This window comes from Geotrypetes seraphini, chromosome 3, assembly GCF_902459505.1.
Source record: "Geotrypetes seraphini chromosome 3, aGeoSer1.1, whole genome shotgun sequence".
NCBI classification, from domain to species: Eukaryota; Metazoa; Chordata; class Amphibia; order Gymnophiona; family Dermophiidae; genus Geotrypetes; species Geotrypetes seraphini.
This window is the reverse complement of record NC_047086.1, coordinates 91,797,039-91,816,276: the sequence shown is the minus strand read 5'-3', so window position 1 is coordinate 91,816,276 and position 19,238 is coordinate 91,797,039. Positions and strand designations below refer to the sequence as shown.

Genomic DNA, 19,238 nt, shown 5'->3' with positions numbered 1-19,238 from the left:
TATCTCTTTTCTCCTGCCTTTCCTCCAAAATATACATATTGAGATATTTAAGTCTGTCCCCTTTATGATGAAGACCACTGACAATTTTAATAACTGTCTTCTGAACAGATTCCATCCTGTTGATATCTTTTTTTAAGGTGCAATCTCCCGAATTGTAAACAATATTCTAAATGATATCTCAACAGAGTCTTATACAAGGGCATTATTCCTCTTTTTCCTACTAGCTATTCCTTTCCTTATGCACCCAAACATCTTTCTAACTTTCACCATCACCTTTTTTTTTTTACCTGTTTGGCCACCTTAAGATCATTGCATATGATCATACCCAAGTCCTGATCCTCTTTTGTGCACAAAAGATCTTTACCCCTTAAACTGTCTTTCCCTTGAGTTTTTGCAACCCAAATGCTTGACCTCGTATTTCTTAGCATTAAATCTTAGCTGCCAAATTATGGACCATTCTTCAAGCTTTGCTAGATCCTAGTTATCCATACCATCGGGATGTCTACCCCATTGCAGATTTTGGTATCATCCACAAAGAAACCTTAACAGACAGCCCTTCGGCAATATCACTTTCAAAAATGTTAAAAAGAATAGGTCCAGGAACCAAACATTACATTACATTAGTGATTTCTATTCCGCCATTACCTTGCGGTTCAAGGCGGATTACAAAAGGAATTATCTGGCCATTTCTAGAGGAATTGAAGAGTAGGGTGGGTTGCTTCAGAGAATTGGGACGAGTCTTGCAGTGTTAGTTTGTCTTCAAGGATTTCTTGAATAGCATAGTTTTTATTTATTTTCTGAACGATTTGTAGTCTGGGGTCGTTATCAGTAAATTTGAGAGTTGGTAGTCTAGTTTTGTTGCTTGTGTGGCTAGAAGGCCATTGTACAGTTTTTTTTTCGTTTGAGACACAACACCGGTAACATCCCTTTCCTCAGGGTGAGCTCCATTTACCATTACACTGTCATCGTTCATGCAACCGGTTCCTAACCAGTCCACTACTTTGAGGACCATACCATACCACTTTGAGGAGAAACCTGTTTAGAACAGTGTCAAAGGCTTTGCTAAAATCTATTACTCTTCGTCCTTCCCATTTTACTTCCATTGTGCAAAAAAAAACATAAAACAACAGCTTCCTTTTGGAGTTTATGGATATGTGAATATATATATATTGTGCCAAGGCATGAAAGGCACAGGAAGTCCATTGAACTTGATAGGGCCCAAAGGGGGAGGGTATAAATTGGGGCATTACAGTTCCTTTATCTACCTCTTGAATGGTGAACTGATTCAGACTTGATGGGATTGGGGTAGTTTTAGCACAGTGGATTTCATGGAACGCGCTACCGGAGGATGTGGTAAGCAGGAGCATGCTTCTGGGCTTCAAAGAATCTTTGGATAGGTACTTGGAGGACAAAGGGATTGAAGGGTACAGATAAGAGTAGAGGTAGATTATAGGGACAGGATTAGAGGTAAGTTATAAAATTAGTCAGGGACCACTGTTCAGGCAATAGGCCTGATGGTCTGCCGCGGGAGCGGACCGCTGGGCAAGATGGACCTCTGGTCTGCCTCAGCGGAGGCAACTCTTATGTTCTTAAGACAGCTATGAATGTTAGCCTTCATTGGACCCATGGTAAATACTAGGTAGAAGAAACCATATCGCACTATCTTGCCTGCTACATTGCAACTTGCATGAAGTTCTGCTAATTTTAGCCTGTGCTCTATAAATTATCTGACTCCTGTTTGTCATGCATACTAAACCCTTGGCAAATAATGTGTTGGTATAGCTGCTTTAAAAAAATGTTTGAACCTGGAATAAATGTCCATAAACTCATATTAAGGCGGACTTGGGGAAAATTCACTGCTTATTCCTGGGATAAGCAGCATGGATTCTATTATTCTTTTGGAATCCAGCCTGGTAACTTGGATTAGTTTTTGTTGGACCTTCAGTCTGTCCCAGTAAGGCAATAGTTATATATTTATTGATGGTGCGGTTATCTGTGCTAAACTGCTTTTGTTTGCCTGCTAAACTTTACTGTATAGAATGCTTAATATTGATCAGCATATTTTTCTTTGTAATTAAGACTGCCTTGTAACGATACATGCACACGTGAAAGAAAGTTCATAATACAAAGGCCTGTATAGTAAATTTAATGTATTTTAGTTAGACCAGGAATGGGCACCCTCTATACACAGTGGGCCACTTGAATGTCAGTACTATCCCTGGTGAGCTGCAATATTATATAATGTCAGAATCCGAAATGCACGGAACTCCATAAACCTTCGGTGTTCTTCTCTTGACTATTCAGTGTCTTCCTCACCACCTGTATTCTGTAACTCGCTGACCATCCAGCCCCTTTGATGTAAAATGCTTTAAGATTATATTGTAACCTATTTGTAACCTGTAAACACTGATTACCCAGTGTCTTCCTACCTGTTCTCACCTTGTAATTCGCTAATTGTACAGCTCTCTTTCACTGTAAACCGCCTAGAAGTCACAAGATTATGGCGGTATAGAAAAATAAAGTTATTAGTATTATTATTAAGTAAAAATTATGAAAAGAGAATGCTTCAGTGCCTATTCTGAAAATATTTTTAAAGTACAGTTAATGGCATTTTCTGTTTATGCTTCCCATGGGCTTGAAAGCCACATAAAATTCAGTGGTGGGTTGCATTTGGCTCACAGGCTACAGGTTGCCCATTCCTAAATTTAAAGAATGTTTCCTCTGTTTTCTGTTGCCTTCTGAAAACAAACCTAACCAACAATATTGCTTCCCTTCCAGCAGCAACAAGAAGCCAACATTTACCCATTTTAATGTTATGGGCTCCTTTTACAAAGCCATGGTAGAGGTTTCTACCATGGGCCTGCAAGATAAATGCTCCAACGCTCATAAGAATTATATGAGCGTTGGAGCATTTACCTCGCCAGCCTGCAGTAGAAACCTCTACCGCAGCTTTGTTGTTTTTTTTTTTTTTTTTAAAGTTTCATCTCTAATGTCACAGAACCCTGAGTAATCCTGTTTGGGATAGTAGTTACAAAGGATTTCATGTGAGATAAAATGTTGTCTTTGTGTGTATTGAGATTCATTTGTACTTTATTATTTGTTACATTTAATGATAAGGCTTATTTTTATTGTTGCTTACTTGCATATACTTGCATGTAATCCAGGGGCGTAGTCAAGGGGTGAGCCTTGCTCGCTTAGTTTGGGTTCAAGCCATCTTGAGCCAGCAGGTGGCAGCGGTTCCTTCTCACTGCCCGCAGCTGACCCAGAAGCGTTCCCTCTGACATGTTTGTGTTTTGCATTAGAGAGAGAAAGCTTCTGGGTTAGCTGCCGGCAGTGTGTAGGAAACATTACCGGCTCCCTGGAACCCTCCCCCCCCCCCCACATAGATGCTGCATGGGCTGGGGGAGAGGGGATGGGAAGGGAGGGAAAGAGAGAGGTTGCTGCATGGGCTGGGAGGGTGGGAAGAGAGAGGCTGCTGAACAGGCTAGGGGGGAGGGGAAGAGAGGTCCACCCACTTTTGGTTCAGGCCTGCCCAAAATTGGCTGTCTGGCTATGCCACTAATGTAATCCATCTTGAACATGGTCTGATAGCTTGTAAAAGTGTAATATACATTTCTAATTAAATTTAAATTGATAACATGGCTGTTCCCTGGGGTTCTGTGAAAGTGGAGGCGAAGCTGCTAATTAAAAAAAAAAAAAAAAGTCATAACACAAAATTTAATTGATACAGAATAGACATTGCTATTGCACATTTTATTTTAAGTATTGTAGAAGGTATAGTAACAACTTTTGTAACAAATATTGTTCATTCTGTGCTGCTGTTTTGATTAATTTAATAAAAAGGTTTCAAATAAGTATTACAGAAGGTACAGCTTAAAAAAATATATACTACATAGAGTGCAGTCAAATGGTGCTCTAGCAACTGTATTGCTAAAAAAAAGTGTCTCAATTTTTAGTTGAAAAAAATTAAGTTTTATTTCTTTTGGCCAAGACCGATTGTATTTGAATGAAAAGAACACCAAGTACCTAACAAAGCTAGCTTCACTTAGAGACTGGTCAGTGGAAAGCTGAACTGAAATGAGAAGACTGGTCCGTTTGCCAATTGTATTAAGTCTGAGTGAGAAGTGTGTTCTTCTTGCAGGTTGCTAAGTGATTCTCCTCAGTCTCGTGCTGAAAATGACGCCTCCAAACAAGTTAGCAATGTGAGTGCATGCTTTTATATTTTTAATCCAACAGAGTATTAAATGCTAAAATCTATTTTGCAGTTATGCCATCTTTGAATTACATTCCCTCATAGTATCTTATGGTAGTGGTTAGTTCTCTTGGTTCTACTTTTAAGGCAATGTGTTCTTTACAGAAGCATCTAGATCAGTGTTTTTCAACCTGTTTACACCTATGGACCGGCAGAAATAAAATAATTATTCTGTGGACCGGCATCGGTCTGTGGACCAGCGGTTGAAGAACACTGGACTAAGTCGTTGGCCAGACTCCACCCATCTCTACCCATTCTCCACCCCAGACCCTGCCCTCATAATAGTACTAATTGCACCTTGCACGTCCCGTGCCTCATCTGGAAGCCTTCCCTCTGACGTTGCAACGTCAGAGAGAAGGCTTCCGGTTCAGGCTCAGGATGCCCTTAGGAGCCACTGCCTGTGGCTTTGTGCACTGAATCAGTTAGGAAGAGGGAGCTGGCTCGAAGATAACGCCGCATCGATCACACCGTGGACCGGTGGTTTAAGAACACTGTTTTGGGCCTGATGCACATGCTGGCCCTGTGGACCGGCAGGAAATTTCTGTGGACCGGCACCCGGTGGTTGAAGAACACTAATCTAGATCATACATGGACAGGGGTGATTTGCACAGTATCATATTTAATTTTGTTAAAAGTCCTTCTGTCTTATGTGCATCCAGTTGCAAGTGGAAACCTTAGTTGGACTGAGAGCTATACAGATGTCATGTGTATCTCTGGAATTCCTTGCCCTCTGATATTCGCTCAGAACATCACATCTGAGATTTAGGGCTCTAGTGAAAACCCATCTTTTCACCAAAGCATTCCCAGCAGGATACCTTTTTCGTTTTTGTTCGGTCTCGATTCTACTTAATCTGTCCCCTTGATTTTGTAGCTCTTTTCTAATTATTTTTAGATTATTTTAAATTTTAAACTACTTTGATTTTATTTTGAAAGGCAATATATCAAATTTTAATAAACGTAAACATTTCCAGAAATATATTTTCCAAGTTGACTAAGGAACTCTATAAAAATAATCATCCCAGGATAAGCAGGCGGCATATTCTTGCAGATGGGTGACGTCATACACGGAGCCCCAGTGTGGACAGTGCAAAAGTGTATTGTCAATTTAACTTCTTAGAAGTCTTGAGATCGCCCGTACCGCACATGTGTGAGTGCCTTCCCGCCAATTGGCTCACAGGACCATCAGCTAAGAAGTAGTGTTTTTGGAGTGTCTTCAAATTTTTGTGTATTATACATTTTTCTTGCCTTCCCGTCCTGTTTTTCTACACATTTCTTCATTATTTTGTTTCTCTAGTACTTTAATTTGTTTTCTTTCAATTTGTTTTTTGTTTGTTTTTGGGGGCCTTTGGGCTCCTTAGAGTATCACTTGAAAGCCTAGATGTATTAGGTGATGCTCTCACTTATAGTTTTCACAGGAAGTCCTGGTTGTCCAGTGCTCCAGCTGACTTGCTGGTTGCCAGGGAGCTCTTATCAGTAAGAGCCTACTGCTTTTGGCAGTGTCTTTGAGAAGCCAAATTCTTTACTGAGATTCAGACAGAACATCTGCTCTCACTGCTTTGGAACTTTCACATGCTGATATGACTTGTTTTTCTCAGGTGTTCATTCTGTCTAACCTAAATGTAACCTCATATTACCTCATATTTTACATGTATTTTCATATTTTGGGAACATGCACCATCATCTGTCATCCTGTGTGTATGTGCTCGGAAAGTAAACTATAAAAGAAAGCCCCTCAATGATGGTAAATGAAGCTTAGCTGTGGAGTGAAGGTGCCCACTGCCAGCAACCTATTCTGTGGAACTCTCAACCTCACTGTTGACGGGCTTCCCTTTGGTTTGTGTGAGTTGGTGATGCAGTTACCCATGGTGAAGTTTATTTCTTGTAAATAAATATTCTACCTATTCTTAAAAGGAACTTGTGTGTATAATACTGTTTTACAATAGAAATTAGAGGATCAGACTGTTAGGAACAGTGGGTAAAAAGTCCTAGCTTGTAGTAACCCTTACAGCTAGGCAGAGCATCCTCTCGGTCTCTTTGCAGGCTGGCTGCTTCGATTGATTTTCAGGCTTCTCTTTACTCGATCACCGTTATGATTGAGCCCTTCGACCGCACTGTGGCTATTTTTCCATTGATGTCAGAACCTTCCAGTGGGTTTAAAAAGTGTTCTTGGTGCAACAGGGCTATCTCCATCACTGACCCGCACAGCTGGTGCCTTCAGTGCCTTGGTTCTGAACACCGAGTTGATGCTCATCTCCATTATTTTAGTTTTCAGAAATGCTCTTTGAAGGCTAGGCTTTTACAGCAGGAGAAGCTTTTCAGGTCCTCTTCATTGACCATGTGGTCATCTCTGTCAAAGTCCAAGAACCATTCTCTGGAGGCATCGACATTGGCATCTCGCTCGGTGTTTGCTCCAACAGTACCATCAACTTCTTCTAAGAAGTGTATCCATACTTCTACTCATACATTGGCATCTTCTCAAGCATCAAGTAAGTTGATGCATGCCAGACGCTGATGCAAGAAGTCAAGGTCGCCTTCCCTGCAGTTAAGTGTCTCCTCAAAGGCGTGCGGCTCCATTGAGGTCACTAATACTTCAGTGCACTGCAGCACTGATGGCACCGACTGTACTGACAAAATCTGCGGTACCGGTGCAAACTTTGCAGGATCAAATTAAAGAGCTACTTCAGAGGGAGTTGGTACTTATGTTGCAGGCACAACCAGCCCTTGTACCTCCCTTGGCTCCATTGGTACCATCCCAGCCTGAGCATCACTCCACCAGGGACTCTGATACTGAACCTATAACACCTTATAGGCATCACAGTTCTTCATCTCACTCTACATTGAATCAGCACTAAGGTACTGATAAGAGTTCTTCCAGGCACAGCAGTCGTGATCTTCTCATTGATACAGATCTAAATCAAAAGACCACTGCTCCAAATGTGTCATCTCATAAGAGAACAGATTATGACTCGGACATCTCGGATCCAACATACTGTAACACAGAACTCTCTGCTTAAGAGTCTTATGGCATAACTACTGATTCTTTTTCTTTTCCTCCTAGGCGGAGGTCTCCACCAGAGAGCTTACAATTTTCCAGATTCATCTGTCAAATGGGGCAAGCCCTACTAGTAAGGATAGAATATGAACCGGAGCCAAGCTGAACTGTTTGATGCCTTAGACTTTGAACAAATTCCTAAGGATGGTTTAAAATTTCCATTCCACCATCTCATGAGAGACACTAGGTTCAAAAATTGGGAAATGCCTCTTGTGCCTGTGGCACCAAGAATGCTTGACACTCTTTACAGAGTTCAGGCATGTCCAGAGTTTCACAAACCTCAACTAAGGCATCAGTCTCTCTTAGTTGAGTCTGCCCTGAAAAGATCATCAGGCACTAAGATATATGCCAGTGCTCCTCCTAGGGGAGAGGGCCAAACCCTGGACAAATTTGGTAGACAACTCTTATTTTATATGACCACCTACTTCAAGCAATTGGTCCAATAGTTGGCCACCTTTGAATAGCATATCCCTACATGTCCTATTGAGGACATTTGTAAAGCAGCCACCTGGTCCTCAATATATACTTTCACATCCCATTACTGTCTCATTCCAGACATGATAGTCGGTTCGGCCAAACAGTGCTGCCTGCTTGTCCTGAGATAAAGCACAGTTACTTACCTGTAACTGTTATCCAGGGACAGCAGGCAGATATTCTCACAACCCTCCCACCTCCCCTAGTTGGCTTCTTAGCTTTTTTTTTTTTTTTAACTGATGGTCCCACGAGCTGATATCGAGCAAGAAGGCACTCGCACATGCACTGTGACAGTGCACTTTTGCATTGTCTGTACCAGGACTCCGTGGATGATGTCACCCATCTGTGAGAATATCTGCCTGCTGTCCCCGGATAACACCTGTTACAGATAAGTAGCTGTGCTTATTTTAAGATCCAGCTGTATATAGCTTTCACCACATTCTCTGGCCACGAATTCAAGTGTTTAATTACACATTGAGTGGTGAAATATTTTTTTTAGTTAATTTTAAATTTGTTAGTAGCTTCATTGTATGCCCCTTAGTCCTAGTAGTTTTGGAAAGAGTAAATGAGCAATTCAAGTCTACCCATTTCACTTTACTCGGCATTTTATAGACATCTATCATATCTTCCCAGAGCCATCTCTTCTCCAAGCTGAAGAGCCTTAGCCTCTTTAGCCCTTCCTCATAGGGAAGTTGTCCTGTCCCTTTTATCATTTGTCATTTTGACTGTGGGCATTGAGCAGCCTGAGCCATAGCTGCCCAGGATAGGAGTGAGGAATAAAAAGGGGGGAGGGCATAGGTGGGGAGCTAAGGGGTGCCTTTATTGCCTGCTACCTGGATCTTATCAGGTCTAAGACGAAATGCCATAGTGTATTTTTAAGCAGCCCAAGTTTGGACTATGGACAAGAGTATCACAGGGGTGGGAGGAGAGATTCAAATTAGTGTGTACAACATAGCCCAACTACACACCACCAAAATTACAAGATATAGAGGTAATAAGATTAATATCTAGCAGTGATATTAGTCTGTAGTGTTGTTTTTGTTTTTTTTTAAGATAACTAAAAGCATCCCAATGTCTCTTGATCGGATACTCCATTTGTACTTTTGCTTTTTTCCTGCACATTGTGCTGCTCTTTCTCTGGATTCATCTTCTGGGTTCTCTTGACTCTTCCCTGTCCTCCCTTCCATTTTACTCTTCCAATCTATTTTCTCTGTTCTTTGTCCCTCACCATTTCATACCCTCATTCTTATATTTGTGTTTTTACCTCTCGCCCCTTATCCCCATCCGGTTCTTCCATTATACCATGCAAACTTTCCATTTTCCAATATATCACTCTCATGTAGCCATCATCTTAACCCAACCAGGTTTTCCCCCTTTCCCCTTACTCTCTCCCAGTATTTTCTCTCCTTTTAACTACTACTTGTTACTTGTCTTCCCAATAATCTCTCTAGCACGTTTTTCCTGTCTTTGCAAATCATCTCTCTTATTGCACCTAGTAAGTTTTGCTTCTTTTCCACCTGTGTGCATTCTCACTCCTATGTTTCTTAAATCATTCTTTCCTTCTGCCCTCACCAGTGTGCTCTTTCCCTCTCTCACTTAAGGCCATTCTCTTGACACACTCACCCTGTGCTTCTTTTACATGCTTTTTCCCATTTCTCCTTGCTACCCCCTGCCTCTCTCTTATAACTCTCAGCCCTATTTCCCATAGCTGTGTTCTGGGCAGATAACATATATAATTTGACTTAAACAAAGCAAGACAAAATTATCAGTATAAAAATCAGACTAGAAAATAAATTAGAAAGCCAAACTAAATAAAAATACTTTTAATTTTTTCCAGAATTGTGGAAGTGCAAATATATTCCTCAAATCTGGAGGCAAGGAATTCCAAAAACATGCACCCCCAGTTTGTATCATGCCATTCCGGAACGCATCCAATCTGACATGTTTAAATAAAGGAATATTCAATAAATCTTTTTAGTTTTTCTATGAAAGATATTGTATTGTGTTTAGGAAATGTTGCAAACTAAAAAGCAGAAAGGAGAAACTCTATAGTTCATTGAGCATTTTAAGGGCAATTCTACAATCTAGGCACCTAGGTTTACAATTGTTTTATGTATATAAATGTCTAAAATACTAGTACTTATGCATGTATATGGACATACCCGCAAAAGTGACAGCAGGGCACCTAAGTGTTATTCTACAGCAGCACATGTAAGTGACAGAGTGCACAACTTCAAGGGAGGTGAGCAGAATATAGGCAGAGACTACCAATTATGTGTGTGACATATGAGAATACTGTAAATTGTGTGAGTCCCTGATACATTTACATGCCTGCAGTTATGGTTATCTATGGTTTGTATAACTGTGGGTATGTAAATATAAGGGAAGCTATTACCTGGTTATGCTAGTACTGTATTCTATATCAGAATCTAGGCACCCAGTTACCCTTACAAAATAGACTCTCGCTGCACATTCCTGGGACACCCAGTTTTAGAAATGCCGCTTTATTATTTAGCTGTGCCAGACAGAAGACAGAGAAGGAAAAAAAGTCCATAAATTAGTTAATTATTTATAACCCGCTTAAAGACCTAAGCAGCTCTCAATAAAACATACATAATAGAAACAGACACAACAATCAGGGTATACAAAATTAATAAAAAAAAAAATTATCCTACACAGTATCTCTCTTCACCTGTTCTCAAAAAGGTCTCATGATGACATGAACTGGCTATCCTAAAATTACTTCAGGCAAATGCTTCAATAAAGAAATGTGTTTTAAGTAATTTTCTAAATTGTAACACATTCCTACACAATCTGATTATTCCTGATACACCATTCCACAAAAGTGGTCCTGCCACAGAAAAAGAGGATTTTCTGGTGTTAACATATTTAACCTCATCTCTTTCTCAAATGTCCAGTAACATAGGAAAATTTAACTGCAATATAAACTTATCTTCTCTCCTTTTTTCCTATGCTAACATGCAAATCTGAATTTGACTATGGGCTCCTTTTACAAAGGCGCGCTAGCGGTTTAACGCGTGTAATACCGCACGATAAACCGCTGGACGCACTAGCCGCTACTGCCTCCTTTTAAGCAGGTGGTAGTTTTTGGCCAGCACGGGGGTTAGCGCGTGATGAAAAGTCGCGTGCGTTAACCCCGCAAGCGCGGCTTTGTAAAAGGAGTCCTATGGGTCCTGTCAGAGGTATAGACATAAAGGGCCACCTAAAAAATTGGCACTGACAAATAAGGTGCTATTTGTGTTTCTATAAAAGTTAGTCACACAGTATAGAATCACACTTAGGCTCCTTTTACAAAGCTGCGCTAGGGCCTTAACGCGCAGAATAGCGCGTTCTAAATTGCCGCGGGCACTAGCCGCTACCACCTCCTTTTGAGCAAGGTGGTAGATTTTCGGCTAGCATGCGCTAAAACCACAAGCGCGGCTTTGTAAAAGGAGTCCTTAGTGACCCCTGAACGGGCTTAGGCATTGCTAGACATCCTAACTGTAGGTGCACCCAGTTTATGTCATGGTTTTCTTCACCTAAATACCTGCGCCTAATTCACCAAGAGGTGCCTAACTCAAAAACATGCCCATGATTCGCTTCAACCACACCCCACTTTTATGGAGGTGCTTTGGACTACCAGGGGCCCAAAGAGACTCGGACCAATACAGGTTCACCTGAAACAAAAAGAATGTTAATGGTCAGCTGCTAATTTTGATATATTACCTCAGACTATATGTACAATTTGGTAAAAGTCAACAAACAAAAAGAGAACCTAGCAATTCCGCAACCAAAAATAAAAGGAAGACTGCGGAAGTAATGTCCGTGACGCAGGATTTTATTCAGTCAGTAAAATGTATCGCAACAATAGAATCCACATATGCAGTGAAAGGTGGGGACCCAATGTGATCTGTGTTTCGACTAAACTATCTTCATCAGGCCGTCCTAAGTTTTGAGGGTTCAATGGTAAAAGCAAATGTTGATGTAGAACAAAACTACAGGAAAATCCCTTATATACATGGGGTGTTAATCCACTTAGCACTTTTGCTCAGAAGCATTCTTGACTGACAGCCTCGAGCAGATCGGCAGTGACCCGCCAGTTCATCTTTTTTCCAAGGGTTCCTTGATAAAGCCTTTACAGCGAAACATGCGACATGTTGGAGTAAATTAGCCCCTGGCTAAGTGAAATAACAGCCCGTGCATATAAGGGATTTTCCTGTAGTTTTGCTTTATATCCACATTTGTTTTTACCACTGAACCCTCTAATCCAGGGGTCTCAAAGTCCCTCCTTGAGGGCCGCAATCCAGTCGGGTTTTCAGGATTTCCCCAATGAATATGCATGAGATCTATGTGCATGCACTGCTTTCAATGCATATTCATTGGGGAAATCCTGAAAACCCGACTGGATTGCAGCCCTCAAGGAGAGACTTTGAGATCCCTGCTCTAATCTTAGGACCCCTGAAGAAGATGGTTTAGTTGAAACACGGACCTTGTTGGGTCTTCACCTTTCATTGCCTATATGGATTCTGTTGTTCTGATACATTTTATTGACCGAATAAAATCCTGCATCACTGACATTACTTCCGCAGTCTTCCATTTGTTTTCAATTTGATAAAAGTTTCATAACTTTATGTAGTATAAATTTTTGTATTTAAACCTGTACAGAATTCTGTGTAACAATATGTTGCTTGTAACCCGCCTAGAACTCTGAGGATTCGGCTGAATATAAGGTTTTTCATAACACCTACTTCATATAGAATTGTGTTTTTTGAGTTAGGTGCCTAACTTTCAGATAAGTTCAATTAAAGCCAATTATGAGGTGTTAAGTGTCAGTTATCATGCTGGTTAAGCCTATTTATTATTAGGCACCTCCCTCAAGATGCACTGATGTCGATGGCTAACTTTAATAATAATAATAACTTTATTCTTCTATACCGCCACAATCTTGCGACTTCTAGGCGGTTTACATTTAAGAGAGCTGGACATTCAGCGAGTTACAATATGTAGATAGTCAGAGGAAAATAGAGTACAGAAACTTTAAGAAAGCGGAAATATAAACTGTACAGTTAGCTAAGTGAATATATAAAATATACAGTTTGCTAAGAAATTTCCGAGAGGACCTGTTAGGAAAAGGTCGCTAATTACAAAAAATACAGCAAAATTACAATATACAGTTCGTTAAGGATTTTCAGTGGGGACATATTAGAATTACAAAATACGATTTGATCAGGATTTAGACGGGGCATATTTGGAACGAGAATTGGCCAGAAAGTGAATTACATAAACACCTTGGATATTAAAAGGCCTAAAAAAATGTCCCACAATAAAAAGTAGGAATTAGTATTGCAATAGAGCTGTACAGATAGGTGTGGAGAAAAAAAGTGATTTAAAACGCAGAGGGATCCTTTTACTAAAGCAGTGGTAAACACTAGCGTGCGCTTGCCCTAGGTTAAAAAGGTACCACAGGGCGTGCTCAGACATCACGCAGGAGTTTGTGGATCAGTGTGCGTTTCCCATATGCTAGGTTTTATTTTTAGCTGAGGATTCTATTTTGGGGACAGAGAGTAGGCATGCCCTGCACTAATCGGTTGGCACATGATTAGCATAGAAGCCCTTACCACCTATAAAATAGGTGGCAGTAAGGGCTGATGTGCTAATGGCTGTGTTAATTTGGAAATTGGTATATGAAAAATACAGGCATTTTACTGCTGTGATAAAAAGTGGCCTCAGTGCGTGGGAAACCCACATACAGTAAAACCTTGGATTGCAAGTAACTTGGTTTGCAAGTAAAACATTTTATTAAATTTTAACTTGATATACAAGCAATGTCTTGCAATACAAGTACATACAGTATACACACATCACAACTGAGCCGATGGTTCTTCTCTCTCTGACACTGCAAGAGTGTAGTGACTGTTCTAAACGAGCAAAGTCTTGCAATACAAGTACATACAGTATACACGTGTCACATCATTACAACTGAGCCGATGGTTCTTTTCTCTCTGACACTGCAGGAATGTAGTGACTGTTCTAAACGAGCGAGGTCTTGCAATACAAGTACATATAGTATTTTGTATTAAAGTTTTGGGGTTGTGGAACGAATCGTCTGGAATTTCCATTATTTCCTATGGGGAAATTCACTTTGATATACGAGTGCTTTGGATTACAAGCATGCTTCTGGAACGAATTATGCTCGCAAACCAAGGTTTTACTGTACTGATAATGGTACAGGCTGCTTTTAAGCACAGCTTAATAAAAGGTCCTCAAAGTATCATGAGTTTAGTAGGGCATGCTTTATTGTTACAACTGTTTTCCATATTTCAGGTGCTGTTGCCTTGTACAAATTTATGGTAGCTACTGTCCATACCACCACTCTTTGTTTAAGAACTAATTAACATATTTGACTTTGGTTTTTAAATAATGTTTGAGAATATATTATTTATAATTTAAATCTCATAAATGTTTGTTGTTTTTTTTTAACAGGACAATCAAGAGGTAGGTCTGAAGTTTTTTGTTTTTTTTTACTTAATAACAATGTTTATAGAGTTGATATAACAAACAGTATACTACAAAATCTAGGTGTGCAGTGGTATATGCTCCAGAAAAAATTAAAAACAAACAAAAAGTGACCCAAGTTTCCACAGTAGAAACGGTGAACAAAACAAAAAATGTGGAAACCAACAATGTTAAAAAAAACCCTTCTTTTTATTTCTTCAGAAAATACGTAAAAACACTATCCACAAGGCTTCGAAGGTGCAGTGATCAACTATCTCCACATTTGGTTAGCAAGGCTTTTCCATCATATTTTCCACCATTGTATCCCTGAGGAAGGTGTTTCACCAAAACATGGCCCGTGTTGGGTCACCAGAAAAAATAAAGCCTAGTATTAATTGGATGTCATTTTGTAGTTATCATAAAGTGTCTCGGATCTGTTTGGTGAATCCAATGACAAAGTCTATGATCCTCTGCTAAATAACTGGAGGTTATTTACAAATTTCAACACCCTATAAGAACACTTCTTTTTAACCAGCTAGTATGTAGTAGTAGTCCAGTGGTTAGAGTGGTGGGCTGAGGACTAGGGAAACCAGGGTTCAGGATCCCTCTGGCTCCTTTTGACAACCTTAAATTTTTTTTTCCGATTGTAAAGAATATCAAAAAATAAAATCCTTTCCTTAAAAAATGATTAGACATTTGCATGGTATTCAAGGAAAAAAGTTGCCCTTTTTTCCTCAAACCACCATGCAAATGTCTAATTTATTACATGAGACTTAAAACAAAAATGCTCTCTTCTTTCTTTTTAAATAAATTTTTCAAAACCAGTTGTTTATCACTTTCATTAACAAATATAACCAAAAGGGTGGAACGAGAGTTAATTATATCCACAAGAAAACCCATCAAATCAACTTGTTTTTTTTTTTTTTTTTGTTTGTTCAAATATGTTTATTGTAAAGTTATCCAATTCTGTACAACAAAAGAGAAGTAATAACAAAAGATTGAGGGTCATACCATCCTTTTTGTACCAGATCTGTGCAAAACTCTGGCTCGAAATAGGAAGAAATTACTTGAATATCGCCTGAAACTAAAAGAACTGAATGCTCGATTTGGATTATTCTACCCAGCTTATATGAGAGTGACTTATCAAAATCAAACCAGAGATTTTGACAACCCAGATGATCTCGTTGCATTCATTGACAATAAATCAACTTCTGATATTTCAAGTTGATCTATCCCTTGCTGGTTATCTTGGAACTTCTTTTTTTGTATGTAAATAACAATTACTTAACAACATGATTTTGGCATTTCCTAACTTTAATCTCTCTTGGAGATGCTGCTAAGAAGAATCTCAGGCGATGATAAATATTTAGAGGGAAAATTTAAAAAGCTTAGGTTACACATCCTATGTGCATTCTTCATTTCTAATTTCAAATGCAAAACACTAGAATCTTTAATAGCGGAGCAGAACTACTTTGAAACACTACAACCTGTGCTTATAAGTCTGAAACTTTTACCTAAAACATATATATTTGAGTCCTTGTTTTTCAGTTTGTCAAGTACTACAGAAAAAGAAACAGTTTGAGAAATAGCTGATTTTGTTAACTCCTCCATATGAGAATTTAGCAGTCAAATATCTTTCAAGGTTACTTCATTTGTTTCACCCACTTTAGGGACTTCATAATGAGGGTCTGCTACTGCTATGGTAATTTACTAAAAGAAATAGTTTGAAATACTGCTACTAATCTGTGGGGGGATGCTGTGAATGTTTGGCAGACTGGATGGACCATTTGGTCTTTATCTGCCTTCATGTTTCTCTGTTTCTCTTGGGAGACTCCTAACTCTAGAAGACAAAGTGGAAGGGGAGGAGTTCTCTCTGGGGAGCTGAGGAATACAGCTGTTGTTAACAGTACCTGTACTCTAGTCATTTCCTTAGGTTACTGCTGAATGATGCGTTTTTCCATCAAGCCAGAAGCAATTGGAATAGAGATCAAATATCAAACAAACCACCTCCCCTTTGGCCACTCCCTGTGGCTGCATGCTGCAATGGCAGCAAGCTCAAGTAACATGGGGGAAGTGCCCCAATAATGTCACAGGGCTGACCTAACCTGCATCTGATGATAATGGCACCAGTGCTTGCAAGAAATTCTTCCTGACCGCTGGAGATGTAATAATAATAATAACTACTTTATTTGTAGACCTCAATACCTCACAGTTCAATGCGGTTTAGAACAAGATTTTCTCTTGTACAAAAACAGCAATAATGCATCAATTACATCGTTGAAATCACAGATGCAATAAATTGGCAATTCACTATACCAATTTATCAAACAGATAAGTTTTTAATAGTTTCCTAAAATCCTGATAAGAAAAGGAAGACAATCAGACCACTTAAATTCTTATTCCATTTACCTGCTTGAAAAGCTAAAGTCCATTCGAAGAATCTTTTACATGTACAGCCTTTTAAAGATGGGGAACAGTGTAACATCACAAGTTCGGTGATTAATTTCAGATAATACAAAATGTTTTAGAAAATAATTTGGAGCGAGACCAAATAATGTTTTTTTTAACATAAACAAGCAAATATAAAAATTATTCTCACTTCTACTGGAAGCCAATGTAACTTCTATAGTAAGGTGTTGCATGTTCCAATTTTTTCAAACCAAAAATTAATTGCACTGCTGTGTTTTGAATAACTCTCATCCTTTTAATAGTCTTATAGGAACCCAGATAAATAATAATGCAATAATCCAATGTACTTAGAATCAAAGATTGTACTAGTAGTCTGAAGAATGAAATATTGAAACAAGATCTTATAGTCTGAAATTTCTACAAAACAAAGAAACTTTTTTTAACCAAAGCATCAATCTGAGTATCAAATGTTAAAGACCGAACTAAAATAATTCCTAATATTTTAATAGTAGGATTAATAGGATGGTCAATTTCATTTAGTTTTAATGAAGTCTCTTTAATCTTATTTGTCAAGCTCATCAAAAAGTTTTTCATTTTATCAGCATTTAATTTTAATCTAAGTTCATTGGCCCATTGTTCTACCAATTCTAATACAGTTGATATAAAAGTATTGAGTATCTGATTATAGAGAAAGGATAGGAATTACTATGGTTATGTCATTAGCATTACTATACAATTTCAAATTCAGTTTTGACATTTTGTTACCTAGTGATGACATGTAAATATATAAAAAAAAAAAAAAAAAGAGAGCGAGTGGAGAACTTTGCGGGACTCTACAATCATTATTCCTAACCTGAGAATATAATCCTTCACTGTAAACTCGATAACTTTGATTTTTCAGGAAAACCTCAAACCATTTTAATACACTACCTGAGATAGCGTCCAGACAATTGAGTAAAATAGTGTCATCTACCAAATCAAATGCACTGCTCAGATCAAATTGCAGAATTATTGCACTCTTTCCTAGGCTAAATAATTGATGGAAATAAACAACTAAGGAAGCCAATATTGTTTCAGTGCTATAACTTGGACGAAAACCAGATTGAGATTAATGAAGAATAGAAAATCTGTCTAAATATTTCATCAGTTCCACGTTTACCAAGCTTTCCATTAATTTTATGAAAAATGGAATATTTGCAGTTTGTTATTAGTTACAAGAGATGGTGATTCTTTCTTATTTTTTACTATAGGAATAATAACAATATGACCTAGATTATTCGGAAACTCGCCATTATGTAGTAGGGTGGAGATCCATTTGTAGAAGTCTACCTTGAATTTGATAGAAGCTGATTTTATGTCTATGGGGGAACAATTATCTAATAGAAAGTATGATTTCACGTATTTTGAATAAAATTTAAGAAATAAATTCCAGTCAGGAATTTCAAAGGATTTCTAATTCAAGTCTGATGGAAAGACCTCTCATAAAGGACAAAGTATAGATGGATAATACATAAGTCCCCATAAAATTCAATCTCAAATTATGAACTTTGATCTAAAATGAGAAGCTAAATTATCTGACAAAGGTAAATGATCTGAACGGAATTGCTTAAACTGAGTGACATCAAAAATAGTATCAACCAGTTTAAACAGTTTTTTGCTATGTATGGGATTAATTTCTATCGTATTTCAGTAAAAAAATATGACGTTTTTCCTTGATCTTTTTCTTATTCTTGAATTTTTGACCTCCATATTACTTTATCATCATCCTTCATGGATTGTTTCCACATTTTTTGAACTAGTTCAGAATCATACCAACCATCTAAAAAATGTTGTTTCTTTCTATGGGACTTTAAAGGTGCAATATTGTCTAAGATTTGCTAAGTTTGCTAAGTTTATCCAATTTTAATTTAAAGTCTGTATTTGAATCCGGATCAAATAGAATGTCATAATGTGTCCAGAATTCAGTAGGCTCAATTGGGCCTCTGGTATTAATCATGATTTTATTTTTGGTTTTTCCTGGCTAAAATTGTGTTTTTCATCCACATTAGCTCAAAATTACATAACAGATGGTCAGACCAACCATTACTGTCCCAAACACTACTTTTAAATGTAATGTTTGATGTAGAAAGGTTTTTAAAAGAAAAAGTAAGCTCCTTTGATCAAGCCGCGCTAACGGGGTTAACGCGCGCAACTTTTAATCATGCGCTAACCCCCGCGCTGGCCAAAAACTACCGCCCGCTCAAGAGAAGGTGGTAGCGGCTAGCGCGGCTGGCGGTTTAACGCACAGCTTGATAAAAGGAGCCCTAAATCTAGATGGTGACCTTTACAATAGGTTATGGTAGGAGGAGGTTTGAAAAATTCTAATGATAATAAGAAGGTATTTAAATCTTGTACGTTTGTATAATCTTCCTTTTCTAAATGTAAATTAATATCTCCAATAAGAAGATTATTAATACTAGTTGTAGAATTTAGTAAAATAAATTCAACGAATTCCTGTTTTGCCTTTCCCCAGTTATTAGGAGGAATATAGAATAAAGTTACAGTCAGATTATCCTG

General features: G+C 38.5%; 1 protein-coding gene across 7 annotated transcripts in view; it reads left to right on the top strand.

Moving 5' to 3' along the window:
* The window catches only part of ROCK2 (Rho associated coiled-coil containing protein kinase 2), a 358,167-nt gene that overhangs the window by 222,226 nt on the left and 116,703 nt on the right, over positions 1 to 19,238 (top strand). For all 7 annotated transcript variants that reach the window (XR_004538687.1, XM_033936145.1, XM_033936150.1 and 4 more), the window contains 2 exons: positions 4,142 to 4,202; positions 14,262 to 14,273. Coding sequence is in view for 6 of the 7 variants with exons in the window: in XM_033936145.1 (XP_033792036.1) it covers positions 4,142 to 4,202; positions 14,262 to 14,273 (73 nt within the window). In the remaining variant the exon portion in view is untranslated. The remainder of the gene's footprint in view (positions 1 to 4,141; positions 4,203 to 14,261; positions 14,274 to 19,238) is intronic.